The sequence below is a fragment of the Paramisgurnus dabryanus genome, chromosome 16 (genome assembly GCF_030506205.2).
Source record: "Paramisgurnus dabryanus chromosome 16, PD_genome_1.1, whole genome shotgun sequence".
NCBI lineage: Eukaryota > Metazoa > Chordata > Actinopteri > Cypriniformes > Cobitidae > Paramisgurnus > Paramisgurnus dabryanus.
In genome coordinates this window covers 24,827,339-24,848,057 of record NC_133352.1, presented here as the reverse complement: position 1 = coordinate 24,848,057, position 20,719 = coordinate 24,827,339, and the positions used below count along the sequence as shown (strand labels likewise).

The 20,719-nt window shown below is 37.4% G+C and overlaps 1 protein-coding gene across 1 annotated transcript in view; it reads right to left on the bottom strand.

The window, feature by feature from the left end:
- Positions 1-20,719, bottom strand: part of tnmd (tenomodulin) — a 55,270-nt gene that overhangs the window by 5,340 nt on the left and 29,211 nt on the right. Inside the window, exons 3-6 of the mRNA XM_065273087.1 lie at positions 15,840-15,980; positions 10,143-10,250; positions 5,370-5,529; positions 4,879-4,985 (exon numbers count right to left, since the gene is read on the bottom strand). Coding sequence (XP_065129159.1) covers positions 4,879-4,985; positions 5,370-5,529; positions 10,143-10,250; positions 15,840-15,980 — 516 coding nt within the window. The remainder of the gene's footprint in view (positions 1-4,878; positions 4,986-5,369; positions 5,530-10,142; positions 10,251-15,839; positions 15,981-20,719) is intronic.

Sequence of the window (20,719 nt, the reverse complement as noted above, 5' to 3'; positions counted from 1 at the left end):
GAAATGTTGTCAGTCATGCATAAACAAGTAAGAGTAATTAAGAGCTGGTGCCTATCGCTGACTTTAGCATTTTGTATCAGACATCACTGTCATGTTCTCTGTTGTGTTTAACATTATAGACAGCCCATGGAGTGTGATGTAGTAGCATTTAATGTGAAAAGTATGAAATCTCCTCATTTATTATGGCATGTCACATCATACAGTTGATTTTTAACTTGACACCATGTAGAGTTATTTCACAGACCACCATTACTCAGGGGATACATCATCTTTTAAAGTTAATATAGACATTAGAGATACTGTTTCACAGAATTGTATTAAATATATATTAACACTATGGTAAGTGTATGGTCCGTTAAGCATTCAACTTACTGGCAGACAGATTTAACAACAGACTTAAAGGGATAGTTCACTCAAAAATGAAAATTCTCTCATCATCTTCTCAACCTCATATTTAGAACCACCGCTCCCTATACACAGAGTACGCAGTATGGTATGTGTATAGTATGTATACAGTATGGCGACACACCATCCCCGCATCTGCCGTGCCCCCGCCACCTGACTGCACATGATCAAATGTGTGTTCGATGGCGGTGTGATGATATCAGCAAAAAAAAAAACATAAAAGTACAGCGAGAGCGATTAGAAAGCATGTGAAGCAGTCTGCTCTCGTGATAATTTGATAACATCCGTTTGCACAGAAACACATCACAACTGATAGACACCTATCCCTATTCTGTCCCACAATGGAAAAGAAAAGTCCAGAATAAAACCTGTGCATCACTTGGTAAGGTCAGTTCACAAGCCTTTGAAAATGTATAGCTTTGACTTCTGACATCACCAACTCATCTGCCTGATTGTAATATAACAAAGTACCAATTTATATCATGTAACTTCAATCGTTTAAATGACTTTGTGCTGCATTGTGTGTTGAAGCATGAAGCAGCGGCCCTGCTCATATTGTTCAAAACCTGTATAATGTCTTTTTTCTGATGAAAACAAAAGAAGATCTTTTGATAAATGATGGTAAGCACACAGCTGATTGTAACCATTGACTTCCAGAGTAGGAAAAAATATTACGGAAGTATTGTGATAAATGATGAAGAAGATATTTTGATAAATGATGGTAAGCACCGGTAAGTTGACGGAATTCCATCGTGCTTGTTTTTCCTACTATGGAAGTCAATGTTTACAATCAGCTGTGTGCTTACCATCATTTATCAAAAGATCTTCTGTGTTAATAAGAAAAAAGAAATTCATACAGATTTATAACAACATTTTAACAACAATTATGACAAAATTTTAATTTTTGGGTGAACTATCCCTTTAAGAGAAGATTTATTTTAGTTTCAGTGTCAAGTCTAATGTAAAGTTTTGATCATTTTGATTACTTTAATGATGAATGCATGTGCTTTTTGGAGCTTCACTTTGTTGACCTCTAAATAAGAATTAATAGCCGGCATGGCAGTTTAATGTAAAATGATTTGTTTGTGTTCATCTGAAGAAAGGAAGTCATATGGCTATGGCATGAGCGTGAGTAAATTAAGAATGTTCATATTTGTGTAAACATTCCTTTAAATCATATCCCATCTCCAAACACATGTATGGCTTAACTCTTTCCCAGCCAGCGTTAAAAAAAAAAGTTGCCAGCGTCAGCATTTTTCATGATCCGCAAAAAGCGGAGATAATAAAATTTTTGTGAAGGACTTTTAATAAAGATCAGATTCAGAGCGATCTTTAAAACATACACAGAGTTCTTTCTCTTTCACGTGAGGCACTATTTCCGTGTTGTATAAGTTGCACCTGGTGGATAACAGCGGCATTGCGGAAAGTCGGAAATTTTCGTCATTGGCAGGGAAAAGTTTTCTCTTAATTGACAAGTAAAGAGATTAACACTGGAATTGGCTATATGAATTTGAAATTAAAAACGGTACAAATGTCTCAGTTTTAATAAACTTCTTAGGATAAAATCCTTTTACTTGGAGGCCATTTACATGACGTCAAAAGGTTGCAATGAAAGCTTGTTCTATTGAAACAGCGAGGAAAACATGTTAAACATGAGAGTTGTAAATGCATACAGATATGGTGGCTGTATGTGGTCTTGACACCCACATGCTATTAAATCTTTACCTGTCATTGACGAGTTAAAGCAACACTATGTAGTTTCCATGTAAAAATGACTTACAGCTCCCCCATGTGGTTGAAAAGCGCAACAGTGCCTGGTATCAGACACTCTTCTGCAGTCAGTGAGAGGGGCGGGGCTGTATGCTCTACCCTCCACCGCCACTTTCAGAGTGTGCTTGTAGCAGCTAGGAGGCTGCTCAGGTTGCAGCAACAGTACAATTTGTCCAGTTAAAAGTTGTTCTATCACTGAAATAATTTTAGAGACATTATTTAAAGGTAAAAAAATTACATAGTGTTGCTTTAACTCGTCAAATAAGAGAAAACGCTTCCATTCCAATTACAAGTTTTTCCGGCAATCCGTATTTCCATTATTATCCACCAGGTGGTGCTCTTACCCAACTTATAAAACCCGGAAGCAAGCCCTTGGCTTAGGCCAAACAGTAAGAACTCTGTGTATGTTTTGATCATCGCTCTAAATCTAATCTCTATTAAAAGTCCTTCACAAAAATTAAATTATCTCAGCCTCTTGCTCAAAACTTGGTATTTTTGAAAAAACTTACATTTTTTGTTTGAACGCAGAAGGTCTGTTCTTTTCATTTGATATATTGATATGTATGTTTAAAGAAGAAGACAATTTTCTGAAAGGCATTGAACTTTTGTGAAAATCATAAAAAATTCTGCCGCTGACAGGCACTTAAAAAAAATTCGTGTGGAAAGAGTTAAAATTATATCAACGTCTTCTGTTCAGACCTTTCAATATGAACCGGAGAGTAACACAAATTAACAATACAGAAAACACACAAATAAAAGATGATCAAAATAAAGATGATTTAAAAGGTAAGAAGGTGGGAGTGTGGAAAAAAACATTCTTATTAAAAAACTGTAGTATAGCATTTACTATAATAAACTGTAGTAATATTTGGCGACAACCATTACACACCACTGAACCCGAATGCACTGTTCGAAACATAATGGCGCCATCCACAGTTTAAAATGAGGATTACATGTTGCTTAATGTGTTTTAATAAATGAATTTTTTGTAGAAGGCAAATATAATGTATTTAAGCATACACGACTTCATAGTCGATGTACCCTTTAACTCAGTAGAGTGATGTAGACATCTGGAATGGGAAGAAGTATAAGTTTGCAGTCTGCTACTTACTTACTACTGAAATTCATAACTGATAAAAATTGTAGCTTTATGTTTAATTGAATGTTTACATACCTGTTTGATATTTCCAGGTTAAAGATATTAAAGAAGCTGTACATGGTACATTTTACTTCAAGTTGTTTTTCTATCATTTTTAGTCACCTACGCTCTTTATCATTAGTCAACAAATCTTTAGCAAATATTGTAGGTGTATTCAAGGTCAAAGGCACGGTGGTGCAGTAGTTTTAATTTATCTAAACTGATAATAATTTTCTCCTCCACAGGTTTCTCGGGGGCGGTGCTTGGCTTCCTTGCCTCTCCTGACAACATGCTCCAATTCAAGTGCTGCTTGACTGAACGGTGCATCTCAAGTTCACACAAAACTGGGAAAGCAGGTTTAATCAGTGATCTGTAAGCCTGAATACTTTCAGCCTGGACGCAGGGTCACAACGCCTACCGTTAACAACCGCAGCACAAATCTGAGGTCCAACTGGACCCAATCATCATAGGCTTGTCCTCCTGATGTAGGTCAAGGACCATGATGCAATTTCTCAGCGTGGTCGGATGATAGTTTTTCAGTTTGAAAGATATCCAGAGCTGCGCTGGTGTGCGACGCATCAGCATGACAGGACTCGGCAAAGGTCAGCCTCGTATATCTCAGGCCTTCTGTGACAGATACTTTGATGATTATTTATAAAACGTGCACTGCGGGAAGAGACCTGCAGAATAAAATGAATTCCCCACCTTGGTGGCAGACACTGGCCAATGGGAAAGCCAACAGGTTTAGGTCTTGGAGTCTTTTTGAAAGGTCTGGGATGTCTGGCTTCCCAGCAGCATCTACATGAGTCCAGATTCCAATTACCCGAAGCTACATCCCCTCTGACGTTCACAAAAGCCTTTGTTATCGCTCTGCCCACAAACACAGCCCGTCCGCGGAATTGGCAGGATTGGTATGTATTAAACAGCTGATAGAAGGAGAGGATTTCAAATAAGAAAGGTGGTTTCATCTGGGTTTGCTTTAATTATATGGAACGCTGCGTCCGCTGTCGCTGGACGAGGTAGGTAGGCAAGACATTCCTGGGCCTCTGCAGATAAATATGCCTTTTTTCCTAGTTTTTCTTATCCGTGTGTTCAGAGGCTAGAAGTCACAAGCTGGTTTAAGAGTTATATATGAAGTGCAAGCGTTTTCAAATGCGTTAATGCATGAGAATCATTTATCATTGAACATATTCATGCAAGAAATAAAGGACAATCTTTTGGTCGCCTGATCATTTATGCTTTGATAATTAAAGCATGATTAATATATTTATCTATTCATTAACGAGTGACCTTGCGAGGCTACATAAAAACGGGCTTAAAGGAAACTTGCCTACTTTGAAGGCTAAATATCCCTCTCCATTAGCTGAAAGTCATTAAGGGAGTCGTAAGTGAACTGGCCTGATTTAAGTAGATATATAGAGCAATTTCAATGCCCTGTGGTCCATATAGTCTGTTTTAAGCTAGGAAAGGGAACTTCGATAAATGAGCGATTTATATGAAGAAAGAGGGAAGCATGACTTGCTTAACCGCAGTCTCTTAGCAATAAACCTCAGGCTCATACTTACATAGTCGTTTACTGGTAGCTGGTCCATGACATCTCTGGTCTGACGTGGCCCTCTTGCCTCCAGCTCTGCCATCTCCTCAACATCTTCCACATCATGAAACTCAGCATCTGTGTCAGGAAGGAGAAGAGGAAGAGACATGATCAGTACAGTCATGCTGCTAAACACAGAAATGATTTGAAATTGATATTGTTAGCTCTTTTTGATCTTATAAATAAATGCTAGATACGCAGAGTTAAGGTTTTTAGAAGTTTGTTCCTAAAACTTTTCTTCAAACATAGTGCTACAGTACTTGTTCAAGATGAGTTAATCATTGATTGCTTAAAACAGCTGCAAAATTCAGCTTTATTTAAAATTCTCTGTGTTTATTTATTTCCCCTTTCCACTGAAAGGCAAAAAGCATTGGAGAGCAAACGAAATGTCTTTACTCTTCAAGAAAGCTAGTCTAAAATGTTATTTCTATGGTTGATTTAAAGCTGGTGTAGCTCTGGTACCTCTGAGAGGAGATGGATGTATCCAGTGCATTGGTAACTCCTGGCAAACCTCCCAGATTTTGGAATTGAGCAGAAATGTTCGATTGGAGATGGGTTCCTCAGCGGGGATCCATATCTGTGAGTCCACCACCTGCATATCTACCTCGCTCACCTCACCCACCTGTGAATACAATGTACACGACTCATTCATACAGTCCAACCATGATAAAGCTGGGAATCTGCTTTATCCGGTTGCCCTGAATCATTTCTCTCTCTCTCTTTCACTCTCTCTATCTCTCTCTACAGGGAACCCAAGAACAAACTGCTGACCACAGTTAAAATATTTCATTTGACCTCTCTTAAAGACCATAGCTGTACCTTCCTGTAAAACAGACTTATTTCTTTCTTAGTAGGCTATATGGCCTTTTCTGCAGGCACTAAAGGTGTTGCATTAGAATTCCCGCAGCTTTGGAGGTAAAAAAGCCTTGTGTGCAATGCTGGTTTAAAAGAAAGACTGATTTATTGCTCACAATGAAGTATAATGTTATGCATCCACCCATTATACAACCGATATTTATGCAACTAATATTAATGCGCTTAATTTGTTGCGTCTGCAGTTCATGAGCTGTAAAGTAAACTATTATTGCTTAATGATGGTTATTGCATGTCAGTTTGATGTAATTGAGATTTAGAAATGGGCTTTGGCTAATGTAATCACATGACGTGTGTGTTTGTTGACCTTGTAGTTATGTGTAAATAGAAATGCAAACAAACTCTTCTCATATTCTCTTGTTAATAAGCGGAGAGACCACATGACAAATATTTTTACAAGGTGATTTTCTCCCCCACTAGAGCTTAACTGCACATTAGTTAAGCTTGATATCCTGAGGCTATTGTCTGAACCACTGTCATTTTTATTAGGTTCCTCACTTTTCCCATCTATTCGCTGTTCCGCTCAACTTTTTTCTTTCTTGCTTTTATTGAAAGTCATTTTAAGTGCCATTTCCTGTTTGTTGGGGAGTGACATTGGGTGATTTTCGATACTCAAATTAATGCCTCCTTGTTTCCCCGTTTCTCCATCCATAAAAAACTTAACTGACCTATAACAGTTTTAGATTTATCTGAATTAAAACCCCACTTTTAGCCTTTAAAGGGATAGTTCGGCCAAAAATGATATTAAACCCATAATTTACTCACCCTCAAGCTGTCCGAGTTGCATATGTCCATCATTTTTCAGACAAACACATTTTCGGATATTTTAGAAAATGTTTTAGATCTTTCAGTTGATTAAATGTAATGTTATGGGGTACACCCATAGTCCACGACCTTCAAGTCCAAAAAGAGTGCGTCCATCCTTCACAAATTAAATCCAAACGGCTCCAGGATGAACAAAGGTCTTCTGAGGGTAATCCGCGCGGTGTTGTTGTAGAAATATCCATATTTAAAACTTTATTAACGAAAATAAATACCTTCCGGTAGCGCCGCCATCTTAGACCCCTCTGTATTCAGGAGAGAGTATCAGCGTAGTGTACGCACTTTTCTTAGTGACGTATGACAAATTCGGAGGGCGGGGGCACAGAGCAGCAGCAGAGTAGCCTCCGTAGGCTGCGTAAGCTCTCATCCTGAATGTGGACGCGACTAAGATGGTGGCGCTACCGGAAGGTATTTATTTTCATTAATAAAGTTTTAAATATGGATATTTCTACAACAACACCACTCGGATTACCCTCAGAAGACCTTTGTTTATCATCCTGGAGCCGTTTGGATTTATTTTGTGAAGGATGGACGCACTTTTTTTGGACTTGAAGGTCGTGGACTCCGTAACATTACATTTAATCAACTGAAAGATCTAAAACATTTTCTAAAATATCCGAAAATGTGTTTGTCTGAAAAACAATGAAGATATGCAACTCGGACAGCTTGGGGGTGAGTAAATCATGGGTTTAATATCATTTTTGGCCGAACTATCCCTTTAAGATGCTTTCTTCATTACAGCGTGTGCTAAACTAATGATGACTGGAAGGACAGTCTGCATGACTCAAGCAATGAAGGCTGCTATTTTAGTCTAAAATTAAAACTAAGGCCAGTGGTGCAAACACTTTAATTGGCCATCTTAACTGCTCAAGCAAAGCAGACCTTTTCTATAAGCAAACAAAGGTTAGGGCACTGATCCTGCGCCACGATTACTACATTTCTAGAGAAGCCGCCTGATAAGTTTAAAGTTGGATTTCTGGGTTGTAGATAAAGAAGTGTTAAGAGGAAAGAGCAAAGATGCAACTAAACAGAATCATGAAACTTTTTAAGCAAGGGGAATTAATTAACGGCTACAAAATTGTTTCTAGGCAAGCAAGTACAGAAACTAATGGCGTTTTCCATTGCATAGTACCCCACGGTTTAGTTTGGGTCAGGTCGGGTCAGCTCACCTCAACTCACTTTGGCTTGGTTAGCTTTTCTATCGAGTTAAGTAACAAGTTTGGAGTGGGAGGCATTATAGGCATGCCATTATATTTGCGCTGCCTACTGCTGTGACATCATACAAGTGATAGCTTCGTTGTACATTCCCATACATGTATTTTTTCAGTCCACCACAAAGTTAAAATTGACCACCACAAATAGATGTTTGCACATTGCGTTTATCACTACCTCTGTGTCACATAACAGTTTCTATACAAACACCCGTGGTGTCGGTCGACGCGCTCCGCTGAGCCTCATTTAAGTTGCATTTAAGCATATATGCGAACGTGCGCCGCGAATATGCCGCCACAAACTGCAAGTCTGGAAAAAAATTGGTATGGTGTTCATGATTCTCAACCTGTGGATGTTTTTTTTATCGCTAAAAGGGAGTTTGGGAGACAGCGCAAGCTAGCATGAAGGTAAAGCTAACCTTTTACATTATAGCGATGCCGCTGGTAGTGACGATTCTCTCAGACCAATCAGTGATCTACAGTGTTTTCGCGCCACGTTTTGGTATCAGCTCAGGTCGCTTGGAACCCCGAAAAAAAGTACTGCACCCAGTGGAAAAGCCCCCAAAAGTAAGCTGACCCAAACCAAACCGTGGGGTACTATGCAATGGAAAAGCGCCATAAGATAAGAGTAAGTATCAGAGTATCCTAAAACTTAAGGCCACGATTTCATCACGACAGTTTAGAGGAAGTTTAGGGACTCGGATCGCAGGAAGTTTTAGGGATTACCACTTTCATCATTTCCCAGACTGAACAAATTGAACATGGTAAACAAACTGGCAGCATACAATTTCTGCTTGTCACCTGGTTGAGCTTGCAGCCTGCTTTATTTACTTATCAGTGGCATGCAGTTTCTCCTCAGCCAGCATTGTTTTGTGGTGAAACGTATTGAGGCAGGTTGCTCTGGGACCACAGTCGCATGCCCTGCGGCTCAGCTGCACTTGGTGCTAATAATGTGGGTTTTAACCTCTGCTTCCTTTACATGCTCACAACCTTGGAAAACTGGTCTCTCTCTCTCTCTCTCTCTCTCTCTCTCTCTCTCTCTCTCTCTCTCTCTCAGGTTTCAATAGCAACCTGATTTATCTCAGTCTTCTATGCTTGCTTGTGTATAATCTAAGATTTAATGAATTTAGGAATGTAAATACAGACGGTTTGCAGTCCTGATCTTTTTTTTTCTTCATTTTTGTTGTTTCCATCAAGCTTTACAATGTTTAGACTGGTTGTCCAGTAAATGAGAGATTGTTTTTAGGAATGTACTCATGGTTAGCTACATCTTTGCGGTGCAAACGACTTGCACCGTCTTGCACCACGTGTCCCTGTCCCACCGTTTGGAAAACCAGGCGTATCTTTCTCTCTCTGTGTAATCTTCTCTATTCTTGTGTCTCTCCAGCCCTATTGCTTCAGCCCCGGCCAACTCTGATTGATTTCACATCTGTCAAAAAAAGCTTAGGCGAAAAATCTAATTAGGTTTCACAATGAGCAAAAAAGGGAGAAATGGCAGCGACATATGGTGTTTGCTTCGCAATTAGTATCTGTAAACACGGATTAGACATTAAAACGATCAGGGAGAGGACGTCCAGGCTGTTTCTGCCTATAATACCTTCTGTTCCAAAAGTCAAAAAGGGTGTCTGTGACTTGCGATGACGACAATAGATCAATGTTTTTTTTTTAAAGTAAGTCAGTGCCCAACACTTCCTCATGCCTTCGAATATGAACTGCGACGGAACTTTACTGAAAAAGAGTTTAGCACATTTGAAACCACCTGCCATCTTCTGTGACACCGATAAATTGGATGTTTGATTGATAGAATTTTGCCCATCACTCTTTCCGAGCATCACAGACAGCCATTAGAGTAGGAGAACAGAGATGAATCACTTCAGCCCTGAGTCAAGTGAAATTTACGGAGCAAACATCTTCAAATACCATTTTAATGGCTTACCTTTCCCAAGGACCTCTCTCTCTCCTTAAGGCTGTTTGGGCTGAGGCTTCAGAGGAGATGATTAAAAATTAATATTAGTTCAGGATTGACGGCAAACACCATTTGATGTGTGCCACAAAGGGGTTATGGGATTGTGGACTTTCGGATGGATTCACGGCCACAGGAGACCCAAGTTTATACTTTTGTGAAAAATGCTGGAGGGAAGATGAGATGGGCGTGGGGAGGGGGGGTGATTGTTAGCTGAATTGTGGATAAATTCTGATGGTTGGAGTAAGTTTCATTTTCACCAACCTACATGTTTCTTCCGATGAGCTCTGTTGCAAAATTCATGATGTGTTTTTCTGTTTAACTGAAGCAAAGCGGCACAAGATATGCTTGGAGAGATTAGAATACCTCTACATTGATAGCCTTTGTGTCCACTTCAGCCGGCTTGGGTATTTCTTTAGTCTGAGCCCTGATGTAGCATCTTTGGTGCTTGGCAAAGCGGATTCCCATTATGCCCTTGAAAAACACAAATGTTAATTAGATTATTATTATTTATTGCTTTTATTTATTTATTGTTAACACTACAATAAGTTACCATCTGTTAACAACAACATTTTACGTGAACTAACAATGAACAGAATTTATTCAACTTAATTGCATTACATTAACATTTATTTAAGTTGCAGATGCTTTGATGAAAGAGCAGCATCTTTAATGAATATTCATTTCAATGCATTTAATTTTTTTTTTATAATAGCATTAGTATTAGCTAGTGCAATTTGAACTCAAAATTTCATTTCTTTTTATCTATGAATTAAAAATGAGGACAAAACATTTTTTTTTATGTTTTTGTTTTTTATTGTTGTAAGTTTACTGCAAGAAAATGACTTTCTTACTTACACTGCAAAAAATTACTTTATGTTGTTTTTGTCTTATTTTACTCTTAAATTAAGATGTATTTTCTTGATGAGCAAAATGACCTATGAAAATAAGTCTAGTTTTTAGAGAAAAAAATATAAAATGGAAACAAATTTGTGCTTAAAACAAGCAAAAAAATATTCCAATGGAAGAAGAAAATTTTTCTTGAATTTAGTGTTTATGAAAGAGGTAAATTTATTTCAAGATTTTTTTTTATTCCATTGGCAGATTTTTTGCTTGTATTAAGCACTAATTTACTTTAATTTTGTATTTTTTGGTCTAAAAACTAGACTTATTTTCCTAACAAAAAAAAAGGGATTTCAGGGGGGTACACACCAGCTAAGTACACACATACAGACAGACAGACATACAAAGACAGACATAGACAGACAGATAGAGAAAATACATCTTAATTTAAGAATTTTTTGATATTTTTACTGAAAACAAGACAAAAATACTAAGTAAGAAAGTCATTTTTTGCAAAAATGTCTTTTTTGATCTTGTTTTCAGTAGTTACAAATATCTTAAAATTCTTAAATCAAGATGCAAAATCAGCCAAGAAAAAAATCTAGCTTTAAGACAAAAAATATCAAATTAAAGTGAATAAAAAAACAAGCAAAAAAATCTGCCAATGGGGTAAGAAAAGTTTTCTTGAATTATGTTTTGGCAGATATTTTTTGCTTGTTTAAAGCATAAATTTGATATTTTTAGTCTAAAAACTAGACTTATTTTCTTGTTTTGCTCATCAAGAAAATGCATCTTGATTTAAGATTTTTTTTCTGTAGCTTAAAGCAACACTATGTAATTTTTTTAACCTTTAAATAATGTCTCTAAAATTATTTCAGTGATAGAACAACTTTTAACTGGACAAATTGTACTGTTGCTGCAACCTGAGCAGCCTCCTAGCTGCTACAAGCACACTCTGAAAGTGGCGGTGGAGGGTAGAGCATACAGCACCGCCCCTCTCCCTGACTGCAGAAGAGTGTCTGATACCAGGCACTGTTGCGATTTTCAACCACATGGGGGAGCTGTAAGTCATTTTTACATGGAAACTACATAGCGTTGCTTTAAATAAATTTTTTTCTTTTTCTTTTATACAATGCACAGATATGACATACCTCATCAAATTTACTTCAAAAGTACTACTTCAGCTGATTTCATAGCATTGTAAATGTGCAAAACAGAAGGAATAATAACAAATGCTCTGTACCATACCATTAGTTTACTTCATTGGTTTAATACTTTAATTTAACACCAGAACCCTGATACCTTTGTTTGTTTTCATATTTTATGATAACTTGATTGATGCTAACTTGAAGACGCCTTCTTATATCTCCTAGTAAATTCTTCTTCGCTAAAGCAGTGACGCGCGATCAAGTAATCAGTGTAGCTTGCGACCCCCTCTGCTGGTGAAAATAATCATTACATAATTGCCGATCTGGTACTCTGGGGTTGTACTCAAAAGGCTAATGATCAGGTTTTTCAGTGTATTTGCTGGTTGTTTTGGACGTGCTGTAAAAACGAGGACAATTCTGTCTGGGACCAATGAAAGATTTGTCTATGGTCTTTAGTCGAGGTGTAGCCTACTTGCTAAAGTCATGATTATATGCAGGCAAAGACCATTGATTTACAGCACTTATGCTCTGTGTTGCGAAGCTAATCTGTGTGGTGAAGTGAAGAGCTTCTTTTCTTGAAAGCCACAACTGATAGTCTGCCATACACAATTCATTGCTTTACACTTGAAAGGAGAAATCCCATTTTAGCAGGAGCATCTAAAGAAGGCTCTGGGTTTTTCACTGTCTGAAAGTATGCTTCCAGGGAAATAAAGGCTATCAGCTTACAGACTCTTCAACTCAGAAGGATAAAAACAATATCTCGGTGTAGTTCGGGAATACATTAAGTAATCTATATGCAGCTCTCGGTTCCTGTCATTTTTCTTTTGTATATAGTTGTTATAGAGTATAGATCTAAAATATTTCCTCAGTATAGGAGGCACTGCAGTCGATTACACATTTCTCTGTGCTCTCATTACCTCTCCTAAACTGTATTCTAACAGCATACAGCGATGGCATTTTTACCTAGCTCATCAGTTAGACAAACAGCCGAATGCTATGAGAGGAGTGGAAAAGTGCATTGTTTGTGCCTAAAATGATTGTGACAAATTGCTCTTCAATTTCTGGTAATGGTTTGCTTTTACACGGAAGACGGACCTTATCTCCTGATGGAATGCGTTTATTGCTGAGCCTGGTCAACTGGAAAATGGAGAGACTCTTCATTAGAAGGACAAAAATAGGAAAAGAATGCGATTTAAGGAAGGGTGTTGAAGTACAGGTTCGCCATTAGCCAGATTAAATGTGTGCGTGCTCCGAAACGGCTTTTCAGCTGAACAATTATTCGATTGGAAGCACTGAATGATGCAATTGGCAGAGAGGGCAGGTTACTGTTGTCCCCATTATTGGCATATTACTTGTATGTGCCCACACCTGTTCCTCCAGTGGAGGTATTGGCTTGGCAGGCAACACATACTGCTTCCCGAATGCAGGTGAAGTCAATGGCTGGAGCTAAACCGATTTAGCAATGAAGAATCGCTATTAACAACATTACTAGATCTAAGATCAGACTTAGTCTGTGTCTGGGAAATTGATCTGTGCGGTATACTGTTTCTGTGTTAGGAAATCATAAACAGGCCTTGAGTTTGCTAAAAAGTAACAAAGTCTCTTTACTAACCTCTCCTAGCATCATATGGGTGTTAAAGGCACAATATGTAAGGATTATGCATGAAAATTCAAAATTCACTAGCACAGCGTTATTCTGTTCTCATGTACTTATCCCAAATCAAATGTTTAAATACAAAGAATTTGCAGTCTTAGCATCTTAGCATAGTCTTACTTGTCATTGATGTCATGTCAGGGTTATCCTTGGTTTCTGCTGCCATATAAACTATAGTTGTGGCATGTGGCATCAAAGCAAAGTCAGTTTGCACAGCACCATGCCATATGCAGAAGTAGTACTTGAAGCGTCTAGCATGTCACGTAATGGTTATAAAACTTTATTTCATTACTCCATCCATAAACATGATTTGTGAGTCCTGTCGGATTGATTCCTGTCAACAGTGAAGGTCAATACTACTTCCAGTACTACTTCTAACTTCTATTGTTTTACGCTTTTTCATCAAGCTATATGCTGTTGTTGTTGTTTTTATTGTTTAGTGACCTTTAGCGATAAAAATGACATTATGCCTTTAAGACTGATACTGTAGACAAAGACAGGGATTATTGGCAAAGCCACTAAACATTAGGGCCCATATTATGCAAAATCTACTTTTATAAGGTGTTTGGACATAAATGTGTGTTGGCAGTGTGTGAACACAACCACCCTACAACAAGTCTAGTTTTTAGACCAAAAATATCAAATTTAAGTGATTTTGTGGAAAAAAACAAGCAAAAAAAATCTGTCAATGGGGTAAGCTAATTTTTATTGAATTTATTGTTTAAGAAAAATTTTCAAGATTTTTTGCTTACCCCATTGGCAGATTTTTTCATTTAAGAATTTTTAGATATTTTTACTGAAAACAAGACAAAAATACTAAGAAAATGTTTTCTTAAAAATATTTTTTTTGCAGTGTAGGATCATTGATGTGCAGAACACATATTTTGAAATTACAAATCGCACACATGACGGGCTACGTACATGTTGTGACCAACTTCGCATCGTGCGCCAGAGCCGGCACCAGACCATAACTAACGGGGGGCACGCGACTTCCAACGGGGGGCATGCAATCAGCAACAATAACTTTCAAAAACAAGGCATAGAAACAACAAATACAGTGCAAGCACACTTATTCATTGTTAGCTCATTTCCCAAATACTATCCAGAAGATCACAAACTAATCAGTATTACCATAATCACGTTGCAATGCTGTTAACGGTCTATAGTCGCACTTCACATTAAGCTTATGCAAATTAAAACAACGCATAACTTACCTTTAAAAAAACTGAAGGCGACATATGCGAACATTAAACTTCCTTAAAACAGTGTCCTATTCATTTGAAAATTCTGCCTCAACCTCTAATCTCTGAGTTTGAGCCAACCGGTGTTTGCATGAAGTCAGATGGAGCAGGCGGTGCTGGTTCGTTCGAAATGTTCTAATATCCATATTTTATACGACCCATAAAATGCTGCGAAATTTTTTTTGCTAGTATCAAGTCACATTAATATGCTAAAGACGTAATGACGCATGAGATGCCACAATGCAACCAATCAGAGAAACGGGTCTATTTTAATTTAAAATGCATATATCAACTATATTTTCCTAATTTTGTAACATTAAACATTATGAAACATATATATATATATATATATATATATATATATATATATAAATGCCACTGCATTTGTTAACAATTAGTTAATGCGTAAGCTAACATGAATGGCATGAATTGGCAGAAACACATACTATTCATGTAGAAATGTTTTTTTATTTTTTTACTTTCTATCTCACAAATACCTTGCATCGTCTGTCTTTCTTCATATATATTATTTTCTCATGCTGGAGGGTACTTTATAGCTTTTGGTTTATGACACAGTCTCCTTGGTTTTCCATCTAAGCCGCTGTTGTAAAATTCTCATCATTTTTCAGTTTCTAGAGGACGCTCTGAGTAGTTTTTTTTAACAATAGAAAAAGGATTTTGTTTCTCTAGGTATTATCAGTGCATCTCCATTCATGGGACGTAGCCTTGGGGAGACAGTTTGTAGTTTTAGTGTGTGTAATGACTTGCAACATCCCTTCTTCACAAAAATCAATTTTAAAGTCTGAGCCAACCATCTGCAGAAGTTACAGGAAGTGCATAGGAGACCTCGAGCTCCCTTTTCATTTGAATCAACACGTGATTTAAATGATTTTATCTATTCACTTGTTTTGTGGTTTCCCATGGCAATGCGTTGAATGAAACTAATCTCTTTTGTGGCTTTGCTCCACTGACCATAGTAATTTAGGAAGATGAAGCCAGCACAAGTGTGTGAGAATGTTGATGTGAGATGTCATCGCTTTTGCGCAGCACAGTGATTTTCAAGAGATTCAGTATCATCAGTCTGAGAAAGCAAAATACTTATGCTTTCACATTAGATGTCAGCTACATCACTCATGTCACAATAAAAATATTTCACACGTTGGTAAAACACTCTTACGTTCTTGAAGTCGTGCACCTCTAGGACCTCATCGGTGCCATTTCCCATCTTAAACATCTCGAAGCGTTCAGCTGGATGGATTTCCATCATACTTTCAGTCTCCATTCCATCCAGTACAGCTTTATATTGATGATCATACACCTGTTAAGAAACATACAACAAAACTAATTAATTTATGTATGCTACTATGTTTCAATCAGGGCAGGGTTTAGATTCATACAGGACTACTCCTTAGTTAATTAAGACATTTAAGTTGTTTTTACAAACAAACCTTACAAAAAACATTACTGATGTGCATAGAGACAAAAACAATGGAACTGATATATATTAAAGCGTCCATAACACAAGCTGTTTCTGCATATCTGATGTTAATCTGGAGTACCTATAGAGTAGTATAACATCATTTATATCTCTTTATAGATAGTTAATAGTTTCATCAGATTGATAAAAGACAGCTTTACCGATTCTTTCGGATAACGTACGAAAACATTTGGAAGGAGTTACGAACTGCGGGAGGAGCGAGTCGTGAATCAAAACTTTATACAACACACTGGATAACTTATGATTCACTACATGTTTGTGTCATTTATATAATATACACTTACGTGTCTATTTCCAACATAACACAGAAGTCCTACTTCAAGAACTCATGGTTGGGACTTATCAATGAAACCCAGCGTTAAAACACACACACAAAACATCGCTGCTACCTCGGATAAACAAACAAACAAACGGTGCTATATAGCACCAAAAGTGGTTCTTTGCTCGTAATCATGAAAGAACCGTTTTAAGTGCCATATAGCACCGGTGAAGCACCAGTGAAGCACCTGTGTAGAACCAAATAGGGGCCATATAGCACCACATACGTTCTACATAGCACTATATGGTTCTTCACTGGTGCTTCACCGGTGCTATATGGCACTAAAAACGGTTCTTCTATGATTACGAGCAAAGAACCACTTTTGGTGCTATATAGCACCGTTTGTTTTTAGAGTGTATGCATTGTTTCCATAATGCTGGCTTTCTTCTCCTTAATCTAAAAACACACTTCTACTTTTGTGCAATTGTTGAGTCTTGATATAAAGCACAGCTGTGCCTGTGATGACTGCAACTTAGCGTCCTCGATTCCTCTTTCTCCCGCTGATTGACATTTAGGCGTGGTTTTCAGGGGGAAGTGCCCATAAAAATACGTGATACGTATAGCTTATCCCCTGAACCTGTAATCGAAAAAACTTTCCGAAACTTGTACGAACCCTCGCGAAGTGCATTTGGCACAGATATACGTAACACGTATTGCTTTTTTGACACTTTGCATTTGTTAAAGGAAAAGTCAATTTTCTTAAAAGAAAAATCCAGATAATTTACTCACCACCATGTCATCCAAAATGTTGATGTCTTTCTTTGTTCAGTCGAGTAAAATTATGTTTTTTGAGGAAAACATTGCAGGATTTTTCTCATTTTAATAGACTTTAATAGAGCCCAACATTTAATACTTAACTTAACACTTAACAGTTTTTTTCAACAGAGTTTTTTAAAGGACTATAAACGATCCCAAACGAGGCATAAGGGTCTTATCTAGCGAAACGATTGTCATTTTTGACAATAAAAATATGCACTTTTAAACCACAACTTCTCGTCAGTGTTGAGTTAAGTATTAAATGTTGGGCTCTATTAAAGTCCATTAAAATGAGAAAAATCCTGCAATGTTTTCCTCAAAAAACATAATTTCTTCTCGACTGAACAAAGAAAGACATCAACATTTTGGATGACATGGTGGTGAGTAAATATCTGGATTTTTTTTTAAAGAAAATTGAATATTCCTTTAAGCATGAGGAAACCAACTCTTAAACTGTGTTAAAAAGTCAGAATGCATGAAATACCGTTGAATACCCCATTTAAGATATTTCAGTGCAACGCGATTCACTTTAAGTTTGTTCATTTTGGTCAGGGACTAGACTTAAGCCCTGTTCAGGAAACTGCCCCACAAGCTACACATTTAATATATTTCCCTATGGCTTCTTTTTAAATTGTATTTAAAGCTGCAGTCTGTAATTTTTGTCTCTCCATCACAATCTCTGAAACATAAAGTTACTTGCAGATGCATTTTCTTTACATGGGTTGTAATAAATCATCTAAATTTGCTCAAGAATAGATTTTTGAATTACAAATACATTAACATGTCTTTATAAATTTCATTACAATGTGACGACGAGTATGTCTATCATTTGTTCAAATCCATTCCAATAAAATTCTTTCAGGTCACCCTTTTGTCAGTCTACGTACATATGTTGTTTTAATTTATGTAATTGACGCCTCAAAATTCTAGTGATAAGGGGCCTCATTTATAAAGTGTGCGTACGCACAGATTTGATCGTAAAGTGTGCGTACGCAAAAATCCACGGCAAAAAGTCAATATTTATAAAAACTGTCTTTGACGTGGAAAAATGTTTAGCGCCACGTCAGGGTCTGAGCAGATGTACGCACTTTTGCTTATCCGATTGCTGCAAGTTTTTGGAAATAAAAGCCATTCTTGCTGCTCATCAAAGATTTAAACATTGAAAAGCGCTCTTTTTTATGTCTATTAATTAGGCATCGTTTAAAGGCGGAGATCTGAAACTGCTCGGCTGCGCACAAGTTCAAGTTGATTTACGATTTATAGATTTGAAAGGGGCACGCGCGTTTTTGCGCGAATGTTGGGTTTATGAATCACACGTACGCATTTTTGATAAATGATCGTAAGATAAAATGTAGGACGGTTTTTACACAGCATTTTATAAATGAGGCCCCAGGTTTTACAGCGTTTTGGGTCTTATACTCGACATGTGTATGATGAAGAACACAGAAAAGGCGGAAGACACCAAAGGTGCGCGAAACCTTATGATTTCTCGAATCATTCTCGTGGTACTTTATTGTCACCTGACTGTCGTTTCTTGCAGCGCCACATGAAGTCGAACAACCCTAATGTCAGGAATACATGTTGGATGATGGCGAAGCATACCCCCCACCATCACAAAAATAAAACTCCTCAGATTATGTGATTTAGACAAGTCATCCCACCGAGGTCAGAAAATATGGAAATCCGTATTTGTATGGAAAAATCACATCCCTGGCTGTGACAAAATGATTTGAGGTACCTGAAACAGTGACTTCTTATTATAAACACAAAATATGATTCTGTCCTCATTCCTTATTAAAGCAAGAATCATAGCACTGTCAAAGGCAGTCAGTGCATAAGGTTGTTAGACTGACATCCCCCATGACTCCAGCCTCTGTTAATGAATGAGACCTGGCAGTCGCCTTTAGTCAGTATGTAAGTATATGCTTCAAGCAGACTCAACAAATGTCTGATTGTTTGAGGTCATACCCTGCAGCGCTGCTGTTTATCTCAGTTTTTTCTTAAACGCTGTTTTTGGGCATGCATGGGTGGATCTCTTCTGTCTACAAAAATGATTCATCCCCACCAGCCAGAAACCCTGCTATTAATATTTATGTGTGTGTGTGTGTTGTGTTATGATGAGAAATTACATTGCTGAGCTCACCCTCATCTGTCTCAGTAGCGTTTCTGCGTAATATGTTATGCTTAGACATAAGGCGAAAGATGCACATACACAAGCGCACGCATACAATACTATATTAAGATTAATGTCAGAAATCAACACATTTTATGATTATTAAAGTGTTTTATGCAGTGTAGCACAGAGCAGTAAACACATCATTTAATAGTGACTTGTTTGTCTGCGCTGTTGTGGAGGGTTGTAATGTGTTGAAATGAGCTTGAATGCAACTTTTGCACTCTAAATTTGTATTCATCTGTATAGGGAAGAGAGGTTATTTAAAAACAGATGATGGCAGAACCGATTGGCCTGCCATATTTTCTCCAGAGAATGAAATATTAAAGCAATAAGCCACAAGAGGGTGTGCATTAAAATGATTTTACCACAGGTAGATGGGTGTTTTTCAATGTTTAATAAGCAGTTCATTTTATCAATTATTACTTAAATAAGCAATTCTTCCACCTTGTAATATAGTTCATTATCATAACTGCAGGAAGTGTGCAGTTGCTAAGTAACACATCTACTCGGTGTGTTAACAAAAATGTGTTTGTGGTCATTTTACAGCAGCTTTGAATGCCAACTCGTATTTAAGTTTTGAGATCTAATGCTATTAACATTTATGTTTAAGGTTTGAAGGATTTCTTTTGTTGATGCATTCTGGCTTCATAGGTACTCGAGAAAATTTAAAGCGACTGCAGACCTTCATATTGATTGAAATAACAAAGCTTTGATTTTTTTGCTGCTCCTTTATTGTATCAAGACACACTTCACAAGAATTTCTCTTTACCTAATTTGATGTGTTCTCATTGCTTTTTTGGTTGGTACAGCGTTACCTTAATACATAACAAAGAGATTTTATAAAGATATAATGATAATGAAAGAAATTTGCTCTTATTCGGAATAGCGTAAATTCATTCCAAGGTGAAATGCAGGGAGAAATGTATTCATTAGTGCCTGTATGTCTATAATGAGGATACCTTGAGCATTGCATTGATTTGTGTTTGTTTATAATGTTTTTGTTTTTTTAAACACTAAAGCCTCAATCAGGTTTCCTACACCTTAGTTAACTTCAAATTTAAGGACCTTTCAAGGAACTTCCAGGTCTAAATACCCTCAAATTCAAGAACTACATGTGGTGACACATTTCAAGTGAGAGCAAGGTTACATTGTCTTACCTTTTAAGATACATTGTTACAGTTCCCTTTTGAGGGAACTCTTGCTGCGTCACTGCCGTGATACTTTGGGATGCCTCCAGGAGTAAGTGCGTCTAAATGTGTATATTAAATTCAACCAATGGTGAGGCTTAACGACAAAGACAGGGTGATG